Source organism: Opisthocomus hoazin, chromosome 2 (assembly GCF_030867145.1).
Source record: "Opisthocomus hoazin isolate bOpiHoa1 chromosome 2, bOpiHoa1.hap1, whole genome shotgun sequence".
In the NCBI taxonomy this organism is placed as follows: Eukaryota; Metazoa; Chordata; class Aves; order Opisthocomiformes; family Opisthocomidae; genus Opisthocomus; species Opisthocomus hoazin.
In genome coordinates, this window is record NC_134415.1 from 80,602,129 (window position 1) to 80,628,826 (window position 26,698).

The window sequence follows — 26,698 nt, forward strand, 5'->3', positions numbered from 1 at the left end:
TACATAATTTCAACGTGGTGCTTTTAATATCAGTTAGAAATTATTCTTCATAACAGACATATTTACTTAATGATTCACTTTGACTTAATTACATAGTAACAAGCTCTGATGATTCCATCCTGCATTACTGTATATGGTCTTCTTAAAGTGGATTATTATTTCTGCAAAAGGGAATTAACTGCAGGAATACATTTTTACACCATCCCCACAGCCTTCTTGCTTTAGCTGACTCGCAAGTCTCACGTTATGAAAAAGAAGATTTCTGATGCTGAAAGACATCGTGGTCGTGTCTCTTCACTTCTTCTAGCTGGATCATTGGGAATTTTACTTGTTTTTCAAACCATTTTGCTACACTGAGAAGCTGCCTCTCCTGGAATGAACGTCCAATGAACTGAAGCCCAAGTGGCAACCCTCTCTCTGAAAGAGCTGCAGGAACATTTATGGCTGGCAGTCCTGAAACAAAAAAAGAAAAAAAGATACACATGCAACCACTTACTACTAAACAAATCCAGCTGGAGTAATTTCTGTATCAATTCTGCCCTTAGAATTGTTTTTATGTAGTGGAAAAAGACTACTTAAAATAATTTTAGTCAACGAACAAAGGATACTGCTAGGTGATGACAAGAAATGAATTAGTGATCAGAGAATCAACTCTCCTAAGAAAGAAATTTCAGTCTCGGAAACTTGAATGGATTCATCTTATCTGCAAACCCTACCCAGCTCCAAGGTGCCTCATCTTAAAATCTAGTCTTACATTTTAAAGCATTTCATAAATAAGCTAGCCTTATACTTGGTTATCACTGTAGGAGTTACAACACAGAGATGAAATATCTTGATTCTAAAGAAGAGGTTAAATAGCTGAAGGGAATGGACATAAAAAATGACTAGGCAGCAGAAAACGTAGTTGTATTCCTGTCCCTACTCACCAGCCATGTTTGCAGCCTGTGTTAGGATGTCATCTTGTGCGCTGCGGGTTCTGTTGTCTTCTTTGATGAATTCCACATATGGTACTGCATCAGTCAGAGTGGTAGGAGTGAGCAAAATATCAACACCACTCTCAAAAACCTTCACAAAGTCATTGGCAATGAGACGTCTGACTTTCTGTGCCTTGATAAAGTAATTCTCATAGTTCCTAGAAAGAAATAGGGACATGAGGGCCTGACACTACTTTCAAAAATACAGAACTTAATTTCTTAGTTTGTGTAAAAAAGACAAGGCCGGTATTCCTTCTGGTTAGAAGACTAACACTGGTACTTGAGTTTTTGATATACCAGAAGCTTAGTCATCAAACATGGTGTTTATGCTCTCATAGCAACAAAGCTGTCAGGGAAGATGAGGGCATACTGCTGCAGAAAGGTGAAGGGAAAATAAAACTCTAGTTTACAATAGTGAACTAAAAATCCAAACAACACTTTTATGACCTTTCTGAAACTAAACCTAAACTGTGTATTGACTTTCACTCCAGGGCAGCACAGCAAAGCCTAGCAACAATACAAAACTAAGCAGGCCTGGCAAACAGGCATTAATCATTTAGGATTCAATCCAGCAAGATAGTTAAAGCATGTGAAAAAGTCCCAGCATCTATGGAGGACTCCATGTGGTCTATGGATTTCTAAACTGTCTATACACAATTCTGAAGAACAAATTAGTCAGCTTTATGTCTACTGTTCCTTTTAACTTCATACGCAGAACTGGTAAATGTGGAATCCTTAAATTCAGAGAAGTTCAGTTTCAAAAGCATTGCCATCTGAACCCACAGCTATTCTAAAAAAAAAAAAGCGGGGGGGGGTATTAACAACTGCTACATGCTGGAATGTTTGTAGATAGAACAACTGAAACTGCCCCAAGGCCACTTTGTTAGAGTAATCTAAAGATTTCTGTTTCTGAAAACTACAATGAAAATCATTATAATCAATAATAGACAGCAGATTCAAGTTAAGAAGTTACATCATGGGAATTACCCCTCTTTCTACAATCGTTTCTGAAATCATCCTAGCTGTTAACTTCAAAAAAAGCAGTAAACGGAACAAAAAGGACTTCAAACAACATTTTAAGCTGGAAAGACCATTCTGGGTTTTTTAAGAAAAAAGTGAAAAAATATTGTTAAATTAAACATACACTCTGTTAATTCTGATACAATGTTGACAAGCTTCCATTGCTTCCTGAACAATCACCTAGTTATTTTACAGATCTCAAAAGCATGATAAAAATCACTTGTAAAATGCAACGTTTGCAGGAGACACAGACGGTTTTTGTCTACTATTTATTCTAAGAATGCTTTCCGAATCCTAGGTTCAAAAAGTAATTACTTCAAAAGTAATCTACTGTGGACAGGAAAAGGACTCTCCTGTTCAATCTTGGTGGAAGCTGATTGTATATTCCTTCACAGAAAAGTGAATGACATGAATTTTATAGCAGCCTTAGGAAAGCTGATCTGGACAGTTGTAACCAGAAGGAGCATATTTGGCAGGAATATCGGCATTCCATAAAGGCTAGTTGTTACATACTGACTGACAACATTCCCGTCTCCAAGAGCAACACATCTGATGAACACTCTTGCTGACAGAACTCTTTCTGTAGAGCACTTGCTTTGACACTGATTACACAACTAACATTTCTGTTAGTATCTGAACAAATGAAGACAGAGAAAAACGGCAGTTTTACTATCATAAGTTAGGACTGTTGGGTAAGGAGTGAAAACAGAAAAAAAGTCGAACTGATCCATGCACCGGCTTCTCTACGTGAGCTGGATAAAAACCTGTCTTCTGTGAAGACATCAGTTCAGTACCTTTGCCAGTGCCTTCCTTTGCCTGTATACTGAGGCGAAGAGCTATCGTTAATTTAATTGCCGTATCTTCTGGCTTTCTCTAGACGATCTCAGTAGAATGTACCAGCAGTTTTTCTATGCAGCTTTAATGAGGTTAACAGCTACAGCACTTTTAATGCTACGACAGTAATGGCTTCAATATGATTTCAATGTCATACCCCAGGATAGATTTTTGCTTAATTTAAGTAATGGGCACCAATAATACTTGGTGGGGTGGGGGATGGCTGTGGATGGTGGAAATCACTAAGTTGTTTTACTTATTTAATTCAGGAGGCTTACTGGTAAGACTAAGGGAAAACATTTTCATTGATTATTAGCAGTTCACAGGTATTATATAGCTAAAGCAATAATAATACTACAAGTAGCTACCAGTGTAAGGACAAATTTTTTTTCACGTCATGATGAACAATTCATCACCATTTACTTAAAAAATTGTTAACTTGGCAAATTTGAGTTTCAGGATGTTCTGCTCACTGTTTCAACAAGAAATAGTTTCCCGACAGAATTCTTCCTCTTACAACATCATTAAAGCCTTCTCGTCGTGTTGCAGCATACATGCTTTCTGTGGACTTGTTCATGTCAGAACGGTGTCCTGAAAAGAAAAAGCAATTTGGAAATCAACACTTTTTGTAATCCTTAAGATTTAACAACATAAGGTAATGTTATACATAGCAATACAATAGACCACTGTTTGGTGCAGTCTGACATGCTACTATTCTGGAAATACAACAAAGTATATTCCTGTTTTATTATAGAAATGTTAGATGGATTTTAAGCCCAGACACCCATGTGTCTAGAGTGAAGTATACTAAAATATGTATTTATTTACTCATTTTTACTTGGACAGGCTTTTTACTCTAGTCCACCTTGGAGAAATAACACCATATATTCAACCATGAAAAGCTTATCTATTAAAACTAATACTTTTTAATGGCACCCAGCAATGTGTCTATTGTCTCAGAAAAAAGTTTTTTCAAAGGCCTTACCATATTCAAGTCCATCAAACCTGGCCATATTTGATGCCACTTCTGCTGTGCACAGCACATGATAGCAGACAATTGAGTAACAAGTGTGTGGTAGACTCACTTCAATTACTCGAGCACCTGCATTCTTAAAGAGCTCAGCAGCCTTTGACCAGAGAGACAGAATTTCACTGGAAAGCCCTGGTGCATGGTATTCCTTAGAGAAAAACAAGAAAGGGAGTGATTTACATACCAGTTTACTGCTAAAGGCAAACAAAATGCAAATATTACTAGCTAAAAATACATTGAAACTATTACCTCACCACTATATGATTTAAAGTACTTATTAAAGCTTCTTGCATCTACTAAATACTACACAATCAAGCAGTATTAAATTAACAGGATTCAGTTGTCTGAAGAATATTATGTTCACCTCAGTAGAATCAACCCCCACATCACAAACCATGGAATTTCAGCAGTTTTTCTGCAGGAGAAATTGCCCAGTTATCTACTTATTTGCCTATTCATGGAGACCACACTGCACTGCTCTGCAGTTCCTGGGTAGAAACTCTTCAGGTTTAAATCCTAACACTAGGGTTGCTGTGAGTAGGAAAAACAAGAAGAAATTATGGCCACAGCACATCAGCGGCAACTGGTATGCCTCAGTGCAACAAACAAAATAACCCACCAAAGAAAAACTACAACCAAGTGGTTGGGAGAAGACTTAGATAAGCAACGTTCTTGTTTAAGAGCTAAGTTAAAGATATCCTACTAATATTCTCTATTTTTTAAGACACTTGCTTTAGTTCTAACTCACAATATCAGGGTCGTAACACTGTCTTGATTTCTGAGTAGCTATGACTCATGCTTAATATATGCATATATCTGTTTAGGATAATCTGTAGCAGCAGAAAAAAACTGTCCAAATGATACGAATATTTAACCAATACAACTATTTTAGATTTTTCAAAATCTAAACAGTATGCAGCCAATTAATTTTCTAGGCACACAACTTTTGCATTTCACAGATCCTGAATAATTAACTGGTCAGTGGACATCGCTGTTTACCAAATTAAATCTTTTGGTATGCCTGTTCCAGCACAGGTTCAAATACTGAGAATCAAACCAGTAAATGTTATTCACACTGTCTCTTTGAAGGCAGATCCTTTAATAAACTAAAAATAGGCTGAAGTCCCAAACGTTGTGCCTAAATTGACAGTATGCTTAGAGCTATACACAACTGATTTTCATAGATCAGAAACCAGATTACAGTTGTCTTTCAATCCCTATTAGAACTCTTCAAATCATGGCTCCTTGTGCCTCTCAATTGCCTTTAAAATTCTGCTTTGTACTAACACAGTGTCATTTAGACAAGTATCTCAAAGCACTGCACGACTAACTTCACTGTACGAGAAGGCACTAAGAGCAACTTGTTTGAGGTTAAACAGGTGACTGATGAATGAGCAACGGAGAGAACCAAGAGCTGAAGTTCCCCATTTTCCTTGGAACTTCTGACAGTGCTTCCCACAATGATGACAAAATGTTTTAGATGAAGCATTAGCATATGCTCACTCCAAACCGCCTGCACAGGCAACAGAGCACATACTGCTCTTTCCCAGGAGCTGCTCGTGCTGACGTCACTGTTTTATATCATGAGAGACTGGGAGATGGTGGGCAAGACACAAATGGTTTTTTGTTAGGTGTCCTATCTGCTGTCCCTGTCCACAGCTGCTGACAGGATTTAAATGTTACCTTTGGAATTCCTATTGAGAGCTTGCTGACATTAGTCAAACTAGGTAGTTCAAATGGCTCAAAGTTGTCCTGAATTGTGGTAGAGTCTTTAGGATCATGTCCAGCAAGTGAACCTGAAATGTGACATGACATATGAAGAACAGGAAAATGTACATTGAGCAGCCAGAACTCAATTTATTTTGAGATGATGTTGTAAACAACAATATGTTGCATACAAAGACATATGTAGTAGTAATACCTAACACAACTGCTGCGTCATCCACACATCTGGTTAAGATTCCTGGCACATCCATGGAGTTCACTAGAGGAATGAGACCATGGCGAGAGATCAGTCCATATGTTGGCTTTAAACCTACTACACCACAGTGAGCAGCAGGGTTTCGGGTAGATCCTCCTGTGTCTGACCCTAAAGCTCTACAGTTTCAAAAGAATTATCATTAGTAAAATAATTGAGAACATTTCCAAATAATTAAAATGTATGACCTTAAGATGCATGGATTTAAAAACATGTGAATTCTTCCAGATTATAAGTCATAGTAACACAACCTAAATTTCAGTCTGCTCCCTATGTCTGCTATTTTTTCTCTGTTCTCTTTATTTTTCTTAGGGCCTCTGAATTAGTCATCAGGAGAGCCCAGTTCTCTCCACAAAGAAGAGGTACACAGGCAGAATTTAGGCCATCTGAATATGGCCCTAAACATCTAATTCTGCATTCTCTGTTGGTCTGTTCGTGGACTCCAAAACAATGTCTCATATGATTTCGTGCACAATTTTCAGACACTGGCATCTTATTTATTCAGTAGCCAATACACTATGAATCAGCATTTTCCAGTAAACCATGACAGCAACACAGTACACTTTTTGGTCCTAACAACAGAGCATACTTTTCAAAGTCTAGGATGTCTTCCCTGTTTCCAAATCTACAAAGCATAGCACCAGAATTTCCAGTTTAGAGTAGCTTAGACGCATTTTTAGAACACTGTATTATTTTTTTATTTCTTTTTTTTGTTCTTTCACATGTGAAACCTTGTTCTTTCTAAACTGAAATTTTTATTTAAAAAATTGTAATGGAATTCTAAATTCATATTGAAATGAAACCTGTTCTTCTCTCATTTTTAATAATTTTAACTCAAGGACTATTTAAAAAATAAAACCACTTTAATCCAAATCTTTGCCAAAAATAAATTAAACTTCAGAAGGAGATGTAATTTTTATTGAGGTGGGTATGTGACTTTTCCCATAGGCATCTGTTTCTGAGATGGCTGAACCAATTCAATTGGCTTTGTTGAAGTGGAATTTTTTCCAAGCTTTTGTGTTGATGTAAAACATACTCAATTTTGTAGCATTTCTGTACACCCAAAGCTCAAATTGAAAAGACAAAGACTGGCAGCATTCCTGATGCCTGAAAGAAACTAATAGAGTAGATATACAATAGGTTATAGGCAAGAAAATAGCTGGACAAAAAAATCTCCCTGACCCAGCAAAGTGCTGAGCATCGCAAAATGGGAGTTCAGCATGCCCAGCAACAGAAGAGAAGGTGCCAGACCCTATCAGGATCAGGCCATTCTGGCTCAGGACAAGGACCAGTAGTCCCTGGGAACTGCTGCACTGAGTTCAGTCTCACCAGTATTAAAATGTTGAGTAGACTACATCCTAGCAAAGCGCAATGAGATGGAGAGGTATCATTTTAAAAAATAATAAAATAAATTGAGGCTTGTACATAAAAACATATTTTTTTAATAAAGCTGTAATCAACATTAGCAAAAAATATTTTAACAATAAAATAGATGCTTATAACATAGTCTGTGGGTAAACAAGGACACAATACCTAAAGAGCATTCTCAAACACCTTCCAGTTAAGAGCACAACCAAAATCATCATCAGTAAAACAAGCTCCACTATGTAGCTCTAAAAACTGCACAAAAGGAAAGGTGTAAAGTTTTAAAGATCATATTTCTTTTTACTGCCTTCCCCATCCAACTGTTTATACAACTGATTTGTGAAATAGTGTGCTGCTATTCCATGCAGATAATAATCATTGTAAAAAAAGAAAAAATCCAGCTTGTTTAAATTCCTCTTAAAAAACCCCCCAAAACTAAAAGTGTATTCTAACTTTTTTTTAAACAGACAGGTTTGTAAGTATCTGTGTGGTAAGCTCTGTGTATCCTTTTGTTAAGTCAGGAATTTGAAAGCTTTTAGATCCCAAATCTCATGCATTGCTACATAATTTTGCTATAAAAACAAAAGGAGGGGAGGAAAGATTATTATACTGTTACAATCTAAGGGATCTCCTCATTTGCTGAATTACATTTTCAGCATGTATTTGTGTAATGCATTTACTGAGGAAGAGGATGTGTCACAAACCCCATGTTAATTTTAAGAGGGTATGTGGGAATAACAATGCAATTGTCATTCCTTTACTGCTACTATCATTTTATTTCCCGCAGTGTAAAGTGGTCATATCAGTACACTGAGTAACGCTCCAAATGAATAAGCCTAAATCTGTTTACGTGGATTCATTCTGGCTTCATGATAGACCACGAATAAATTAGGGACACTGAAATAAATTCTTGCATGTCAGTGCCAATAACCCTCCCATTTCAAACTAGACTATGAGATAATTATAAAATTAAAACCTTGCAACATATTTTGAGACATTTAATAAAAAAAATTTTAAAAAGCCTCTTACGCAAAACATGTGAAAGATGACACAGCAGCCGCACTGCCTCCTGAGCTCCCTCCTGTTATTACCCAGTTAGACTCTTCGTCCTCAGAATGGGATTCTGGGACAGATTTTTCCTTGTACTGTCTTGAATAACTCCAGGGATTTCTGACTGGTCCAAATACCCCATCTGTACTCCCAGATCTAAGACAGTCAGACAGGACAAATACATACAGAAGTGACAGATGACACACTGCATTCACCAAGTTTTTTTCTTTATCCAATTCCTCATCCTTGCAAATTCAACTTCAACACAAGAAGACTGGTGTACATAAATCCTTGTGCAGTCAACTTCAACAATGTTACACAGAATTGTAAAGCTTATAGATCTTCATCCCTTTCTGACACAGAACCTGAACTCGTACCTCTTTCTAACTTCTGCTAATGCCACTGAAAAGAACAAAATCACAAAAACGTAAAACTGATTTAAGCTATGTAACAGTAAAGCTGCACATCTGTTTCAAAACAAAGGTATTTTGGTTTCCTAACCCTGCATTTGGAAAAGGCAAAAGAAGATGGCCACAGTCTTGTGGAAAACCATGCTGCTAGAGGGGGGGAAGAAGCCCTGCAACAGCAGGAACAAGCACTTCTCTGTAAATAACGTACTTACTCACTCTGTAGCCCTCTCCTGAGACCACAGTTCACTGGTTCAGAGTGCCAGATGGGCTTCTTGGAAAACGTTTTCAGTCAGACTGTGGTCACCTAAGTGTGAGCTGCCACCAGAAGTGGGGTGAGGGTACTTTCCTCCTTCCTCACAGCCTCCACCCTGCGTTCCTCCTGACTCCAGGGTGCCAGTGTCATCAGCCAAATCATCAGACAGAGCAGGCAGTTGACACAGCCGTTGAAAACTGACCTTACTGAGACATCATTACTTTTGAGCTGGATCAGGTCCCTAATCAAGCTCATGGTGCAGCTGTGTTGCTGCTAGCAGCACAGACCATGCAAACACACAGGCAAGAGATCAGAGGCCAGAGGTGGGATAAGCCTTTTTAGGAGAATCCTGCGCTTTAATGAGCTTAGACCAGTTGTAACAGTGCATAATCAGCTTTTTTTGTGCTTTTTCCCCGCTCCTCCTCTGAAGAGCGTCTCTTCGATACAGAAATTACTTTATGTAAAACAATACAGTCAAAGTATCTCCGCCCCATCCATGTGAATTCCCAGTCAAACCTCTGTCTGTGGTTTAAGTAAAATAAAAACAAAATCAAAACACAACACTTATTCCTTCTCATAGGTAACTGAAGTCCCAGCATTCCTTTCCAGATCCAGTAGTTGTGGTGACAGAGACTCCCATCCCTAATGGCCCAGTGCTGTTCCCTGCTACAGCCTGGCTGCCTTCACTGATTTGCTGGAGAATCAATCCGGGAGAGCATTTTCCACGTGCTCCTGACAAAATGTCACCAACATTAGCTTAGGCAATTTCAAGTGTTGCTCTAGGTTAATCTGTTTGCAGCAAATCAAGGAGCACTGGTACAAAATACTCCAGTGGCTGACTGGCCAAGTCAGTGACTACCACTGGGGGCATGGTAATACCTAGCTAAGGGCAAAAACCACCAGTAAGGAGAGAGAAAAAGGCAGCAATTAACTGGTGTTGTAAACAATTCTACTAAAACACTACTGGATCTGGAAGAAGTCTGCTTGTCCTTGGCCTTCTGCAAAGGCTGTACTGCTTCCTCCCACTCAAACACAGCTATACTCGAACACTGTGTTCATAAAACTCAACATTTATATCATTTACACAACAGTATAAATGTTCAGGGACAAATTCATGCAACTCTATACACTCTTCACGGGTAACTATTCATTACTTTCTGAACGCACAGAATGAGGAGTTGAGGCTTACAGGTAGATCAGAACAGATGGTGTGTATTCTGTTTAACGTGCAATCACACATTAAAAATAATAAACATCACTCACCCCATTGCAAATTCATCTAGGTTTGTTTTTCCTAAAAGCACAGCTCCCTGATCCAGTAATTTCTGAACTACTGTAGCATTGTAAGGAGAAATATAACCTGAAAACAATCAGAACAATTAAGAGAGTAATTGGTGAGATACAGCTGATTTTTAGCAGCAGCTACTCTGAACACTTCCAAGTTGCCATTATTTGTGCATAAGAACTGCCAGTTCACAGGGCCAAAATTTTGCTTCAAGATAACACAAGTAACTTCCAAAATTTAGCAGAAGTAAACCAAACGCTGCTGTTTGCAACATCGTTTTTTTTTTCCTCCACAACTCACAACCCAGTAATTCTGGATTACACATTTCTAGACTGTGGAGCTAACACTTCACAGGGTAGCAAATTACAGCGTTCAGCCAATTTGCAGGAACTGTCTAAAATTAGAAGAAATGAGAAACAGCTCTTCACAGAAAAGTGCTAAACTATCTTGAATTATCTCCCTTTACCGTGAGATAAAGGAGCATATGGTTAACCACAAGTTGAAATACTAACTGGCTAGCTATCCTGCGACCAAAGTGTGCACCCTTGACCACTTAGACCTTACATAAACTAGGACAAAAACCATGATACCTACATGAGATCCCAGGTAGCAATCAAATCCTTCTGTGATATTGACAGGGGTTTCCACACAGCTGCCTCAACAGGAATAAGGACAACATCATTCCTAATACTCTCAGCCACGATGTTGTAATCAATCACAATGGGTCTGAGAATGTGCTTTAAGGAAAAGCATCTCAGGTAATAAAACACTTTTTAAAATGGCGAAGTTATATTTTGCTTCTTCTACTATTAAAACACCCATAATCAGATTAGGTTCCTGATAATTTACTTGAGCCATCTTCCACAAAACTTTTTAGTTCTGCTTTTGTGCAGAATAAAACAGATGTAATAAATGTTTTCTACTTTTGCTTTTACTATGAAAACATCCTAATGCCTTCTCTTGTTAAGAGAAACAATGAGCTTAGGAAATCTCAAAAAAAATTAAAAAGCCTTATAGAATGTGTCTCTATATCAGGAATATACAGAAAAGAATTGTTAATGTCTACTCTTCCTACAGCCACATGAAAAAACTACTTAAGTCAACAAATGTCAACGGCATCAAAAAAAGACTGTCTTTGGATTTTGCTAGACAGAAGAGCAGCAAGCAGTACTGACTGCTCTCCTGTAGACCTCAACATAATGTGAAGCAAAATATGAACTACAGAACAATTCTATTTTCTTTTTCTATATAGGCTATAACAAACATCATGGTTAAAAGCATGTAACTATGTGAATAAAGGAGATAATGTGCTCACACAAGAAAAAGATGTATCTGTGATATCAAATAAGTTTGGCAGCAGAAATCAGATAAACATATTTTCTCAAATAAGTTCAGCTCATTTTTTGAAAATATTTAGAATTCTGCAAGACTTCACTCCATAAATCCTCTAAAGGGAAGAGCAAGAGGTCTGAAATGAAATTTGATTTCACTTTAAAAGCTCTACTGTACCTTTTAGCATGTTTGATGCACATGTTGTCTCAATGCCAGCTGTATTAAAGTTGTCTTTTACCGCAACAGGAATTCCATCTAAAACACCCAGCGGCTGACCTGCATTAGGAATTGTTGTAAAGACACTGGTGATCAAAGCAAAGTGTGCTATATGCATAGTATTCTTATCAGTTACAATTTATTTTACATGTCCCTTCGGGTGCTTGTTGGAAGCAAGAACGCTATCCGCTTAGCTACATTTCTGTCAGCTACATTTTCAAGAACCATCTTCCATTCTAACTCGAGCACTGAGCATTCTGCCCAGACCAGACTGACCCTGCCGCGCACAGCTCTGCAAACGGGTCTAAGCCTGCAAGACAGGCAGCTACCTTCATATAGTTTAGCTATCCCAAAGGAGTGCTTACCTCTTCAAACGTGACCACGTAAAGCTCATTTCATGCACAGGTGCTGCCTAAATCTACTCCGTGCCCAGGCTGGGAGCCACAAACTCTGCCTACCTAACACACACAATAGATATGATCTAAAAAAATTACCAAAGCAGAGTAAGTCTTTCCTACATGAGTGATTACCCACCACCCAGCAAAAAAATAATTAAAAATGCCTATGTCAGGAGGCAAAACACTCTGGCTGGCAATTTTCTTAAGCTGTCAAGAGGACAGACAGTGTCACCCAGGAAAGAAAAAATGCACTCTATTAGATGAAAATTTCCCTTTAATGTGCTAGGAAAGGCAAAGGAAAATGAGGATGGTCAGCCTCTAAACGCTGCAGGTGACAGAATTTAACGCTGGTCTGTTCACCAACTCACAACTGCAATTAACAAAGTTGCTTTATTTTCACTTGCTTGCTTTATTTAAAACCTGACAGGTAGTCAACAGGTCTGCAAAAGACCACTGTATCGTCCTGCTCATTCCAACCATTGGCTGCCAATTTAAAACAAACTGCTGAGGGGAAAGGAGCAGCAACCAGCAGCAGCGCGGTCCAAGAAGCAGAGGGCCTGTTTAATCTGCAGTGCCCGCCCGGTTTGGTCCGGCTCTCGCCTTCGATTTTTGAATTGAATATGCTACCGAGTGCCAAGCCCACGCCCACGGAAGCCTCAAGCACAACCCTCGTCCCCTAACAGCATCACCCGCTTTAAGAAGAACAAGTTGCTTCATCCAACACCAAGAGCTCCTCCGCAACAGCTTCTGAAGGACTCACGTCAAGCAGGAGCAGACCCACCTCTCCTGTATCTTTCCTCCGACTCTTCAGCCTGCTTCAAAGCGGTTTCCTCCGCTACGGTGATGTAGGCGTTCAGGAACTTGGTGCTCTTGAGGAGGGAGAGGCACCGCTGGCAGAGCTCCGTCGGGGTGACGCGGCCTTCCCTCAGCGCCGCCGACACCTGCAAGCGCATTCCGCGTCTCTAGCGGCGGGCAGTCAGGCGACAGAGCCCTCTCCGGGGCTTTCGGCGCGATCCCCGCCGCCGCTTCGGGAAGGGCCCTACTGGGGCCCTCCGTGGCCGGTCCCCCGCCGCCCCGCGGAGGGGGAACGCGAGGAGACGCCGCGGCGAGCCCGCCGCCATCCCGCTCCTCGGCGCGCCCTCCCCGCGCCGCGGCGGCTCGCAGGGCGGGCCGGCGCCACTCACCTCGCAGAGGGAGGCACGCAGCATGGCGGCCCGGTCCCCGCCGCCTCACGCCCGCCGGCCCGCCGCTGCCGCCCTTCTCCCGGCGCCGCGGCTGGGCGCCGCCATCTTGCCGCAACACCGAGCGCCACCATTGGTAGGGAGGCCAAGAAGGCGGCCGCCCATTGGCCGCGGGCGCCGCCGGGGCGAGCGAGGAGGGCAGGCCGGGCCCCTGGGGCCGAGCGGGGAGGTGAGCGGGGAGCGCCGGTTCCGGGCCCGGCGCGGCTCCCCCGGCCATGCTGTCGCGGGGGGCGGCGGGCGGGCGGGCGCTACGCGGGGCGGCGCGGGCGGGCGGGCAGCCGCCGAGCCGCGGCTTGCGCGCCTCTCCGCGGGCGGGGTCCGCCATGCCCTCCTGGGTCATAGACCGGTACGGCCGCAACGACGTGCTGCGCTTCACCAGGGACATGGTGCTCCCCATCATCCACTTCCCCAACGAGGTCATCATTAAGGTTCACGCCGCGAGCCTGAACCCCATCGACCTCAGCATGCGAAGTAAGTTCTTGGGGAAGGGCGGCACGAAAAGCCATTGCCTGCCTGGAGACGAGAGCGCGCCTGCTGAGGGGAGGGAAAGCTTTTGGTCCAAGGGGAGAGCCGTGGATGCTGTCTATCTCGACTTCAGCAAGGCTTTCGACACTGTCTCCCATAAGATCCTCCTAGGGAAGCTCAGGAAGTGTGGGCTGGATGAGTGGTCAGTGAGGTGGATTGGGAACTGGCTGAATGGCAGAACTCAGAGGGTTGTCATCAGCGGCGCTGAGTCTAGTTGGAGGCCGGTAACAAGTGGTGTCCGTCAGGGGTCAGTACTCGGTCCAGTCTTGTTCAACTTCTTCATCAGTGACCTGGATGAAGAGTTAGAATGTACCCTCAGCAAGTTTGCTGATGACACAAAACCGGGAGGAGTGGTAGATACACCAGCAGTCTGTGCTGCCATTCAGCGTGACCTGGATAGGCTAGAAAGTTGGGCAGAGAGGAACCTGATGAGGCTCGACAAAGGCAAATGCAGGGTCCTGCACCTGGGGAGGAACAACCCCATGCACCAGTACAGGCTTGGGGCGGACCTGCTGGAGAGCAGCTCTGTGGAGAGGGACCTGGGTGTCCTGGTGGATGACAGGTTAACCATGAGCCAGCAGTGTGCCCTCGCTGCCAAGAAGGCCAATGGGATCCTGGGATGCATCAAGAAGAGTGTGGCCAGCAGGTCGAGGGAGGTTCTCCTTCCCCTCTACACTGTCCTAGTGAGGCCCCATCTGGAGTACTGTGTCCAGTTCTGGGCTCCCCAGTTCAAGAAAGATGAAGAGCTACTGGAGAGAGTCCAGCGGAGGGCTACAAGGATGGTGAGGAGACTGGAACATCTCCCCTACGAGGAGAGGCTGAGGGAGCTGGGCTTGTTCAGCCTGAAGAAGAGAAGGCTGCGAGGGGACCTAATAAATGCTTATAAATATCTGAAGGGTGGGTGTCAGGAGGATGGGGCCAAGCTCTTTTCAGTGGTGCCCAGCGACAGGACAAGGGGCACTGGGCACAAACTGAAGCATAGGAAGTTCCGTCTGAACATGAGGAAGAATTTCTTCCCTCTGAGGGTGACGGAGCCCTGGAACAGGCTGCCCAGGGAGGTTGTGGAGTCTCCTTCTCTGGAGATATTCAAGTCCCTCCTGGACAAGATCCTGTGCAGCCTACTGTAGGTGACCCTGCTTCGGCAGGAGGGTTGGACTAGATGACCCACAGAGGTCCCTTCCAACCCCTACCATTCTGTGATTCTGTGATTCTGTGACTGCTGTCCTCTGCAGGCTCGCAGCTCACAGGTTATCAGCTTTCCTTTTTTGGTGGCGTCACCATGGTGGGGTTTGTTTCCCGGCCTTCTCCCCCGTCCCCACCACCCGGATGTTGGTACCCTCTTGGTCAGGAGGCCAGACCTCCCAAGGAGCGGCCTTCTCCCTGGGAGGCCCTGGCTTTCCCCAGCTCCTCAGTGGGCCTGAAGGTCGAAGCTACCTCAGTCAGCACTTGCCAGCTGATCTGAACCATGTCATTTCTCATCATGGCCTTTCTTCCTGAATTGGCATCTGAGAACCTGCTGTCTGGCCCCGAAAATCTATGTCTTTGACTGACTTAACTCTTTGACACATTTATTCAGATTTTTTCCCTCGCTTTTCAAGGTGCGGAACACAAGAAGGAAGTTGTGGTAGTAGAAGACCTTAAATTTCATGTTGAGAAGTGATCTCACATACCAAATCGGATTCAGGAGTGCACGTAGAGATACATGCAGGAGGCCTACAGACAGAGCTGTAATTTGTGTTTGGGGTCTCCAATAAATCGATTTAAAAAAAATTTGTATATACTTGTAAGTTTGATTGTGGTACATTGGCTCTCTGGGGGTTTCAGCTGAACGACCCACTTGAACTGTGAGGCTGCTACTAGTATATTGAGTCAGTATAAAAGTATTTTGAAGAAGCTACATTTTCATCCTGCTTTCACGGTGCCTGTTTTTGTGTCCATTTCTTTTCAGTATACGAACACGTTCTACCATAATAGGGCACCTAAACAGACTTCTCCAAGCACTTGAAAGGGCATACATACCCAAGTGCAGACTTCTTTTAGGCTGAGCAGAGTTATTAGATGGGTAATTAGCAGCATTTAGCTATTGCTTACTAAACAGAAGTTCAGGTTACTCATCTTGGGATATGTGCCTTAATAATTTTTACAGTTATTTTCATGTTGCTTTGTTTGCAGTACTTCATTTGAAAAGACAAATGGAAGTACTGGAGTTCTTTTGGATTCCTAGCTACGTGATGCTGTTGGAAAATAGAGCATTTCCAGCTGACTTAGAATTTCTGACAGTGTTACCATGTACTAAATATTTTTATAGTGGAGAGCCATTTCGTGGACAAATAAGCCAGAACTGAGATTTGCTCTTTATTTGTAAAACCCGTAAAAGTATAAAATATTGCAGATTTTTTGCATGCTGAAGTTATAACAGAGATGACACACGTTAGGTACAGACAATGCTTTCTAATTGCAATTGTCCACTTAATAAATTAAAACTCAGTACGATGTGTCATGGTTAATTTCATGTTTTGCAGGTGGTTATGGTGCAACTGCGTTAAATATGAAGCGAGATCCCCTGAAACTCAAAAGCACGGACACTGAATTTCCACTAACACTTGGTCGAGATGTCTCTGGTGTTGTTATGGAATGTGGGCTGAGTGTATCTTATTTTAAACCTGGAGATGAGGTGATTTCACTAAGCTTTTTTCTGAAATGTATAGTTAAAATATACTATGAGATGTTAAGCTTTTTTTTTTCCCTCTTAAGAAAATTCCTTTTTTTTTAAGTTGTCGCACTCTGAATGAGGACTAGAGTGTTTCTTCCCTGCCTTTTTTCTGTGAAAAACGTGGCCTTAACCCAGACTTGCTTCTGCAAGTTCATTTGCCTTCTGTTTTTTACTTTTCAGTCCATTTTAATGGTAGCAAGAGAGGAATTTATTTATTTGTAAGTGCATACTCAAGACGCTGCTTGATTTCTGACTGAAAATAGAATTCTAACAGGAATGGATTAGGGTTTTCTTTTTTTTTCTTGAATAACTTAGGATAGGAGCTCTGGCATAACCAAAAAGACTCTTTGTGAGTCCTCAGATAAATACTGGTATTGTTTGCTTTCACCTTCACCAGTTGCTTTCATATTTCACCAGTTTTAGAATGGCAAATTCTGATTTCCCTCCCTCTTCCCACCCCCCCTTAATGTGGGTTTTCCTGGCGTGGAAGTACTTGGGGTTTTTTTGAAAAAATTATGTTTTATACACAGAATGGTACAATTTATTTACATAGCACTGTGGTCCATTTAGTCAGTCTTGTGATGTTCTTTGTGTAAAGAGTAAATTAAACTGGTTTCTAATAAGCAATGGTGAAGACATTCTGCAAATGGGAAAAAACATTTCTTTAATGAAGAAAGCTTTTCTGTGTAGGTAGAATCATGTGCAAAGTCACAAAAACTGATAGTTGTTTTCTGTTTGGTTTTAGGTGTGGGCAGCAATTCCTCCATGGAAACAGGGCACTCTGTCAGAATTTGTGGTAGCTAGTGGAAACGAGGTAAACCTTCAAAAACAGACAAAAAACCAAAAATTGTGAAGAATGACATTTTTTTTCTTCTGTGTCTGAGTAACTGTTTATTTATGGTGCTTGGGTTGATTTAGACTCCAGCTAGTTATGAAGGTAGTTGAGAGTGTGGAATACACAATCTGCAGTTCAGTAAAGCTTGTCGAAGTATTCCAGTGTCACGTAGGATCTGCTGTGTGACTTAGATACGATTGATTTTATTTCAGGTGTCTTTTAAGCCAAAGTGCCTCAGTCACACAGAAGCTGCCTCCTTACCATACGTGGGTCTCACAGCATGGTCTGCAGTTCACCAAGTTGGAGGACTGAACCAGAGTAACTGTAGCGGGAAAAGGTAAGTAACTAGTTCTGGTGCTAAAACTTAGTGTTTCAACTTTATACTGATTAGCTGCTTCTAAGACATGTCCAGCAGTGGTGAAGACACTTCTAGCATGACATTCACGAAGACCAGCTGGCGTGAAGATGCTAGGTTCAATCTACACAACTGCTGAGAGAGGCTCCTTCAGAGGGAGACTCAGACAAGGACCCTGACTGAAGTGTACCTAGTCACTTGCTGCTCGCTTTCTCTATGTAGTAACTATATAGAGGTAGTCCAATGTACATCTAGTGTATAGGACTATATAGAGAATTTAAGGATGGCATCCCTAGGAATTTATAGGGATTTTGCCTTTCTGCCTGCTAGGACAGCTATCCAAATGTAATATACTCTCTCTGAGTGAAGATAACTCGTAAAAAGCCCTCTCAACCAAAGAGGTGTGGTTCACTCAGTTCCTGCATGCGTGGGCCGTTTGGAACAGACTGGTTTTCCAGCTTTTTAGAAAAAAATGAGCAGGTGACTGGGTCTCATTTGACCTCTAGGCCAGAACTTCAATGTGGTCAGGAATGCAGAAGAGGGTAACGTGCAAGACGAGCAGCCAAATCAAATAGAAAAATTGGCTTTGTTTATCAGCCTGTTAATCTGACAATGGCAGATGGAGGACAGAAGAGGAAAAATGCATTGGAAGATTGGAGCAGATACCGTTTTTCTGCTGATAATTGAAATCTGCAGTTGTTTTGGCCTTTGGATGTTTGTGTAAACAGATAGCAAAATGTTCAGAATGGAAAGAAGGGCATAAGTAAAAATACTAGAATTGCAAAATAATCATTAAAATTACTGTGCTGTACCAAAAATTAAGGTCATAAATTAATTATTGGGCAGCAGGAGTCTAGATGCCTGACCTCCTCTTATCTTGGGTGTTACTGTTGTAATGCAACACATTGCTAAGGACACTAGATTTACAGAAATTCTTCACCTACATCTTTAAAAGATAATTGAGTGAGTGGTTGCTCATATGTCACGGTAAATTTCATTGTGAAAATACCGAGTAATTGTTTGTTGTAAAGATAAACAATATTTTGAGACAATGAAATTGCAAAATTTAAAGCAATTTCAAAGAGACTTCATTGAAATTGACTTCCAGCTAGCGATAAAATTCTAGATATGTTGCCTTCCTTTTTATTTTTCAGTATTTAGACTTTTATTGTTATGTTAACTTTCACATGTAAATAGAATTAACATAAAGATATGTTGATAGGGTAGCTTTACTTAATGTTTCTTAATAACTTGAAATAATTTAATATGTTTGGTAAGAAGTTACCTACATGTGTGATTTTATGATGGTCTTTTTGTCTCCTGTAGGTGTATGTAAATAGCTATGTAGAAGGGTGTATATACACACAAGAGTGTGTCTTGTTTTGAAAGAGCAGCTGTGTTCCTTGGTGAAAGCTACTTCACTGATACTTTATTGCAGTGTTAAGACATCTTAGAAACAGCAAGATTTTTCTATTAGTGTGTATCGCTTTCTTTGCCTCCTCAAGGTGGAAGGGTGGGCTAAGCAGAGATACTTGCTAACAGTCCCACATCTGACTCTGTGTTGATCTGACAGAAGTATCTGCTGCATCTGCACGCACTTTCACAAATGTTGTTTTTAGAAGTTACCTGAAGTGTGCTCACATTGTTTGTGATGTCTCTTGCTTCTGTACAACTCCATTCGTTTCTCCATAACTTTTATCCTATACCACTGTAATTTGTGTCAGTATTCTTGCACAAGCTTGTTATCCAAAGTGTTCAGAATGACTCTGTTGAAGTTCTCTGTGGATAACAGCAGTGTCCCGTTTCAGTAGAAAGGGGATATGCTTGTTCAACAATAGCTGTTAAATTTCTCTTGCTTGCTGTATTTACAAAAATAATGGTAAAACCAGACCTGACAATTTGAGAAGTTCTTGAAAATATTTACATTAATATTAAGTGAAGGTCTTTTAAATAAATACAGAGTCAATATTTGATATGTTTAAGTATGCTGGGGAGAGATGCTGGATTCCGTTAATGTAAGTTATTAAATGCACACTCCTGGTTTATATTGTTACAATGAAAATTTGAATGATATAATACTCCAAGAAAATACTTTTTTTTTCAAAGTCTGTGTATTATTTCATCATTTTATCTGTTGAGAAGTACAAAGTGAGTATAGGTTGTAAAACTGCTTGATAGGGTGAATGCTTCTTGACACAGGAGTAAATCTTTTGGGGACATTTTGTTGGCATAATTAAATGGAATTTAATTTTATATATAATTGATATATTTATTCAATAAATATAATATTTTTTATTTGGCGTGTAATGGAGTCACTGAAAATTGTTAGTTTATAATCTGGAGAAAATGCTACTGCTTGATCTGTACACCCACTCCGCACTCCGTGTGTCTTTTGCAGGGCGGGGGGGACACACAGCTGAGATGGGTCCTGGCTCTCTGCTGCGGGTTTCTGACCACTCTGTAGTTCCAGGCAGGGCCTGGGGAGAAGGGCTAAACTCTCAAATCCCATGGTGTGCTCCTCTGGAGAGATTTGCTGACTCTCTGGTCATATGAACCGCTAGAGCCTCATATGGGGCTTGGTGAATGCTGGCTTGAATGATGTTACTCTGTCAGAAGAGAGCAAAGCCCAGGGTGTGAACGTTTGTTTCATTCTTTTGAGAGAGGATCGGTTCTCTTGGATCTCTGTTCAGGTCAAATAATTCATCGGTTTGTTCCCTTGGTGTGCACATGTTTGTATGTTAGTTTACTCCTGAGCTCACCTTTGCAGTGAAACAGGTAATTTCTCTGGTACTTTTTCTCCTGGCTGTGTTTTCCCGAGGCAATGCAAACAAAACTGTGTCTGCTTTGGCACTTCCCACCACCTGTAGTCCATCAGTACCGTCCTAACAGGTCCTGCACATTCAAATGCTTCCCCACTTCCTCGTGTTATGCCAAACAACATGTCTTGCAGTCCTCAGTGCTGTAAAAATGCTGATCTGTTGAGCTGTGGCACATGAATCTCCTGTGCAGACATAGTTTGTCTCTGAAGCGAAGAGCTTTCTTGACGTCACAATGTATGGAGAGAGCTTTAATAATTAGAAGGTTTGGGAGAAAATAACCAAACCTGGAAAGTGTTTCTGCCCCGAGAATCTCAAGGGCTTTTATTGAAGGTGAAAATAAAAAAAGAGTCCTAGCCAAGCAGCTCCCCAAAACTGAAAAATGTTACCTAAATCCTTGAGCGAAATCTACATTTTAAAACGACAGCTTTCTCCAAAATTTATAGTGGAAGAAATGCCCTTTAAGCAAGGAGTAAAATTGGAAAGGCAGTCTGACAAGTTTTTTTTGAAAGGATTTGTGACTGTCCTTTGTAAAGATAAAGACGGGCTTAACCCAGTATCTTGAGTGTAACATCCCCGAGCCTTTTCAAGTAGAGTAAAATCTAGATATCAATGTTGCTTCAGGCATATGTCGTGAGAAGCATGGTTCTGAGGATAAGTGCTTTTTGGCAAATTTAAAAGCTGCAGGCATTGTGGTTTCAGATTCCTAATCTGAATTTTGCAGCTTGGATCAGTGAAGTAGGAGGGAACAGAATATGATCAGTTACAAAAGAGGAAGCTTTTTAAAATGGATGCTGTGACCAAAGCCAAGTCTCTTAGGTTACTTCAAAGAATTTCTGTAAACTGAGACTCCAGATTGTGTAGTACAATTTTGCACCATAAAAAGAATTTCCTTCAACATCCAGCACAGTGCGATTTAAAACAGGAACATCACCAGCTTCTGAAGACACTGATTTTTTTCTGGCAAACAGAAGTTCTGAGAAACATGGTGTTCCCCAGTCATAAGCCAAGACTTCATCTTGGATCCTCCTTTTGTCCTAGAATTAGCAAATGGGTCCAAAGTCCGAGTGCTGTTTGTAGCTTCAGCAGCAAGGCTTTCTTACTAATTCCCTTTCTGAACTTCAGTTATTTAATAAAATATCCAGGTGAAGTTTTTGAGCAGTGATTAGACTGTTAGCAGTAAGGTTCTCACACCGCTAAACTTGCATTCATTTTTGTGAAATTTAAGGTAGTGTGTTCAGTTAAAATGAACTCTCACTTGCTAATAATTTGGTAATATAATTTTTTTTGTTTGTGTGCCAGTTTCAACAACGTGGCATTTACAGGGTCTTGTTGAGATGTACTGAACTAGAAGAACTGTACTGCCTTTTTCCTAAAGAAAAATGCACATATCTTGATTTAATGGGACGTAAACTTTTTTGTGGTGAGGCTACTTCATTGTATTTTTGTCTTTTAGATAAATATTATGCAATATGGGAAAACTATGTTCCATATATTCTGAAGTTCCCAGTCTCCCTAAATAAAGTGATTCTAAACCACTTTTTCTCTTAGGTAACACCAATTTATGAAAAGTGTTGGTAAATCAGATTTTTTCTTCTGGAGATATGACAGTGGAGTCTGGGAGACCAAAGGACTCTTAACTGATTTTGCCCCAAACTAAGCAATTCTGTTTGGGAAAGTGAGGGCAGGGACAGGGCTTTTGCATGGTGTTAGTGCCTGGCAGCTCCACTGCCTGGTTTTAGTGGAAAGCACGTATGAAGGAGTCCCTTTGGCTGTGCTAAGATAATGCTCTTGGCGCAGGAAGCATGATGAGCAACGTTAAGTCACATTACTGGTTATCTGAAGAGTTAACCACCAAGTAACATTGAATGACAAATACAATCTTTTACTTAATGTGGTGTCAGAGATGTACAAGAAGCATTAGAATACATACTTACTGTAGAGTTTATTTAAAGAACTATTTAATATATTTTAATTTTCCCTTACAGAGTATTAATATTAGGAGCTTCAGGAGGAGTTGGTACATTTGCTGTACAGGTAATATAAACCAGCATGCCCGGGATGCATCTTCAAACTCTTCAATATGAAAAAAAAAAAATTGAGGGAAGGAATAGTGAAATAGCAAGGTACTGATAGAGCTGTCTGATTGATCTGATCAATATTTCCAAAAGTGAAATATTTTCAGATTTATTGCTTTCTATTTGTTATGATGTATTAGTTTAAAGTAGGAAGCAGGGACTTTCAAAGAAAGGCGTGCATGTAGGTAGTGAAAGATTGCATTTTGCAGTTCAGGTGCAGAAAATCTCTTAATTGGTGTAACTTGAAATACGTAGCCTATTTTCATTATCTTTCAGTCAGCTCTGCTCCATAAATATGAGAAGAACTTTGTGTATGAGTAGGAAAATGGTTGGCAAATGTATCATCTACCATAACTATTGTAGGTGGTGAAATGATAGGCACCAGGCTTTTATGTGCAGTGTGTATAAAGCGCAGCGGCTTAGATTAACTTTCTCTCACTGTCCTTGCCCTGCTGTCCTTTTGTCTGTCTTCACTCCAGTAGCTCTAAACTTTGGAGAGTCAACATGCTCTTTTATTGATCCATTAACTGTGGAACATCCTCTTTTCACGCTCTCATTTAATTTGGGGATTTTGATTCTAACTGGTGTTACCTCATGTGGAAGTGTCTTTCTCTTGAGAATATGGAAAAAATACGGAAGTTGGGTGATTTCATCACTGTGTTCCATGTTACTAGACCATAAACGTGGTGGTTTTAAAGAAGCTTACAGGAGAATTTTTAGTGGTTTGCTATTTGCCTGGTCCATGATGAAGCAAGTGGCTAAATTAGAACAGTATGAAAGGCTGACCAGCCACTGACTGGCTGCAATTTCTGTCTGATTCTGTTGCGAATCAGACAGTAAACTACATTAATTCTGAATAAATGTAAAAAAGATTACTAGGAATGAAAAATGATATTACACAAGCGATAAATAACTAGCAAAAATCCTTTGCTGTAGCTTTTGGAGTAGAAGATAACCTGACATCCTTCCTGTGGTAAATCAAAGATGACTTCCTTCTTTTTCTCATTATTAATATTTAAGATATTTACAGTGAGATAGATACATGAAATACTTAATGAGCAGGTAGGAATAGAAAATATTTTAATTTAAAATATTTATAAATATTTAATGTTTGATCTGGTGGCAGTTTTGTAGATTGGTAACTTGGACAATACCTCTTGGTATACATTTAGCTGGCAGATTCAGATAGCAAACTGAGCATTTTATTTTAAGCCTTATTTATCCTGAGACCTGATATCTGTAAGTGGCATTAAAAAAACACCCTCCTTCCTCCACACCAACTTGTTCCTCCCCCAAACCTCCTTAAATATTGATAAATTCTAACTGTTGTTTGTCTGTGGGATGTGTGACAAGTTATCCTGTGTGGGAACACAGTCTCCCCACTCCCTACTAAAGGTGCTCATTTATTATACAAATATAATGAGACTTCGTTTTTTTAAGTTGTTCTCAATGTTTCACTAAATTTTAAACTTTGGACTTCTTTTTTTCTTTATACTTATTTTTAGCTAGTGAAAGCCTGGGGTGCTCACGTGACAGCAGTTTGTTCTCATGATGCCAGCACACTGATGAAAAAGCTTGGAGCGGATGATGTGATTGATTACAAATTTGGAAATCTGGAAGAGCGACTTAAAACGTTACCCTCGTACGTGTTTGTATTGCTTAATACTGAGATGAAAGAGTTGGTGGTCAGACCTTCTGCCTTTTCTTTGCTTGACTCCGGTCTGTCAGAACTCCCTCTTTTTTTTTTTTTTTTCCCCATTTCTAAAGTGTTTCTTTCTAAAGCAAATTCATCCCAGCCCTTTCTGAATGCAGTTTGCCAAGTGAGTATCCCAAGCACAGATTTAATTGTAAGACGAAGCCAGTTAATTGGGCTTGTGGAGGCAAGCTCGCTTTCACATGCTTCTCCCCAGTGACAGTGATTTGAAGGGTTTTGTCAGCTTCCATCCAAGGATCTTGGAGCATTTACAAAGCATGAATAAATTAAAATAAGTCTCAGAAATCCCATGTGATGTTAGTAAATGTTAAATTGATCTTCTAGAGGGAAGAACTATGAAGCAGTTAAGTGACTTGCCTGAAGGTCTTTAGCCACTGTGCAGCTCAACTGGGAGTAAATTTCTCTTGTGTAACAATGGGTACGGCTGCCTCTGATAAACAAGCACACTTATCTTGTCACAGAAGTTATGTTTAAATTAGCTTGTGGGTTTTCTCTAGAACTGAAGTCTTTTTTTTTTTTTTTTTTTTTTTGCAATCTTTCCATCTGTTTAAACTTTGTCTACTGTGACTTGTATTTGTGGTATTTACACTGCTCTTTTTAGCTACATTCAGTTAACTTTCTTGGAGGAGAAATAGAAGCTGTTCAATCTATGAAAGAATCTTACTGATAACTTGTGCTAAGAAGGCACGTGCCTTTTAACTACGGTGCGATTGTCGGCAGGCCTGAGGTCAGCTGTGAGGGTACTGGCACTGTCTGTGGGGAAGATGTGCAGCAACTAACTTCACAGTTTGCAAGCAGTGCTAAATTTGCCTCTGTGTAATTCAGCATCTTAAAAGACTCATTATGGCAAGCGACCCTTTTTGGGAGCTATCAACAGCACTGTCTTAGGGTGCAGTTTTATGATATAGCTAAGCCAATCAGTAAGGTATACAGAGGGGGATGGTCCCACTTCCCTCCCCTTTTCAGTTGTAGTGACTCTCCAGGCTCCATGGTGAGCTACTTTTTTCCTGGAGCATTAGTTTTCATGATTTTAATTTCTCTTGTTGGCAGTTAACTGTTAGGTTGACCGAACAATAACATGAAATCACGTGCTTGGAAGACAGGCAGGAAAACTCTCTTTCTCGATACAAGAACTTTTCTATTTAATTTGCATAAAGTATTTTCCCTCTTGTCTGTAGGTTATTTAGGTTTGATGTATGTATGTATACATATCTGTTGCAATCTGGAGATTGCTGGAAATTTACAGACGAGAATGAGCTGTGCATCTAACAGAATAGTTGCATAGCTCCCTATTGCCCTATTCAGCCTTTACAGGCTCACATGCTGGGATAATGAGAAGGAACGCTGAAACTATGGCTTGTTGCCAGAGGCTGCACATACCCATTCCATGGTGGGAAGGTTTTAGACCCTTTCTATTGTTAGGTTCTACGTTAAACAGGTAGGTTCAAAGAAAAGAACTGTCAGTAAAGGTAAAATGGTCCCAAAACAAACAAGGAGGCCAAAAAAGACTTTTAGAAGTGAAGCTGAGAATTGGGTCACAGAAAAGATGTGAGGAGATAAGGGGTAGCAGAGTAATTTGTTTATGTGACTTTGGCCACTGAACCAACTTTCACGTGAGTACAGCAGGTGCAGGAGATGTTCCTAGTCAGGGCGTGAGCGCAGACTAGTTTTTACATGCACATAGTATAGTGTTCAATGCTGGGACCAGACCTCAAGCCTGTTCCAGTAGTCTCAGTGGGAAGGCTGAAGAGACAGAGCTCTAGAAGGCTTTAAGCAAATAGGGAATGTAGCTGTGCATCTAAGAGTCTGCTTCTTGGAGTTCAAGAGCGGTTTAAGTTATCCACATAGCCTGTGTCTGCTGTGAAGTGAACGGGCAATAACCTGTAAATTTAAATCCCATTGTACGGTAAAGCTGGGATTTAGCTGAAGTCTTGGGACTTTCTTGCTACTGTGTTGAAGGCAGTTTTTTTAATGCATTGCAGTAACATGTAAAAATGTCAGCCAATTTCTGTTATGAATTAGCCCAGTTATTATTGCTTTCCCCATATCATGTTTTTAAACCTGTTCTTTACATGTCTGCAGATTCGATTTCATCCTAGATAATGTTGGTGGATCAACTGAGAAGTGGGCTCTAGATCTCCTGAAGAAATGGTCAGGAGCAACATACGTTACCTTAGTGACACCTTTCTTGATCAATATGGACAAACTTGGAGTGGCTGATGGCATGTTACGAACAGGAGTCACTGTTGGTTCCAAAACTGTAAAGGTATTTGACA

The 26,698-nt window shown here is 40.7% G+C and overlaps 2 protein-coding genes across 3 annotated transcripts in view; one reads left to right on the forward strand and one right to left on the reverse strand.

Annotated features, from left to right (window-relative positions):
- Positions 1-13,451, reverse strand: QRSL1 (glutaminyl-tRNA amidotransferase subunit QRSL1). Its single transcript, XM_075414292.1, has 11 exons — positions 13,330-13,451; positions 12,927-13,086; positions 11,709-11,807; positions 10,178-10,274; positions 8,231-8,407; positions 5,780-5,955; positions 5,542-5,654; positions 3,814-4,006; positions 3,302-3,419; positions 927-1,132; positions 1-453 (listed from the first exon to the last, which is right to left on the reverse strand). The coding sequence occupies exons 1-11, from the start codon at positions 13,351-13,353 to the stop codon at positions 245-247; spliced, it is 1,572 nt and encodes a 523-aa protein (XP_075270407.1). The 5' UTR covers positions 13,354-13,451; the 3' UTR covers positions 1-244.
- Positions 13,422-26,698, forward strand: part of RTN4IP1 (reticulon 4 interacting protein 1) — a 25,050-nt gene continuing 11,773 nt past the window's right edge. Inside the window, exons 1-7 of one of the 2 annotated variants that reach the window (XM_075414293.1) lie at positions 13,422-13,555; positions 16,434-16,585; positions 17,370-17,438; positions 17,672-17,796; positions 22,619-22,667; positions 24,214-24,350; positions 26,505-26,688. In XM_075414293.1, coding sequence (XP_075270408.1) covers positions 16,460-16,585; positions 17,370-17,438; positions 17,672-17,796; positions 22,619-22,667; positions 24,214-24,350; positions 26,505-26,688 — 690 coding nt within the window. In that variant the 5' untranslated portion in view covers positions 13,422-13,555; positions 16,434-16,459. Of the gene's footprint in view, positions 13,556-13,601; positions 13,858-16,433; positions 16,586-17,369; positions 17,439-17,671; positions 17,797-22,618; positions 22,668-24,213; positions 24,351-26,504; positions 26,689-26,698 lie in introns of those variants that run through there. The other variant, XM_009936944.2, reaches the window with a different exon arrangement.

What these genes read in the sequence shown, in the direction of transcription:
- QRSL1 (XM_075414292.1), bottom strand. Translation starts at nt 13,353, where the DNA reads ATGCTGCGTGCCTCCCTCTGCGAG. An exon ending in TCATCTTTCACATGTTTTGC is followed by an intron (nt 5,956 to 8,230) that starts GTAAGAGGCTTT and finishes TTGAAACTGTAG; the next exon opens with AGCTTTAGGGTCAGACACAG. An exon ending in ACAGGCTGCAAACATGGCTG is followed by an intron (nt 454 to 926) that starts GTGAGTAGGGAC and finishes TTTTTGTTTCAG; the next exon opens with GACTGCCAGCCATAAATGTT.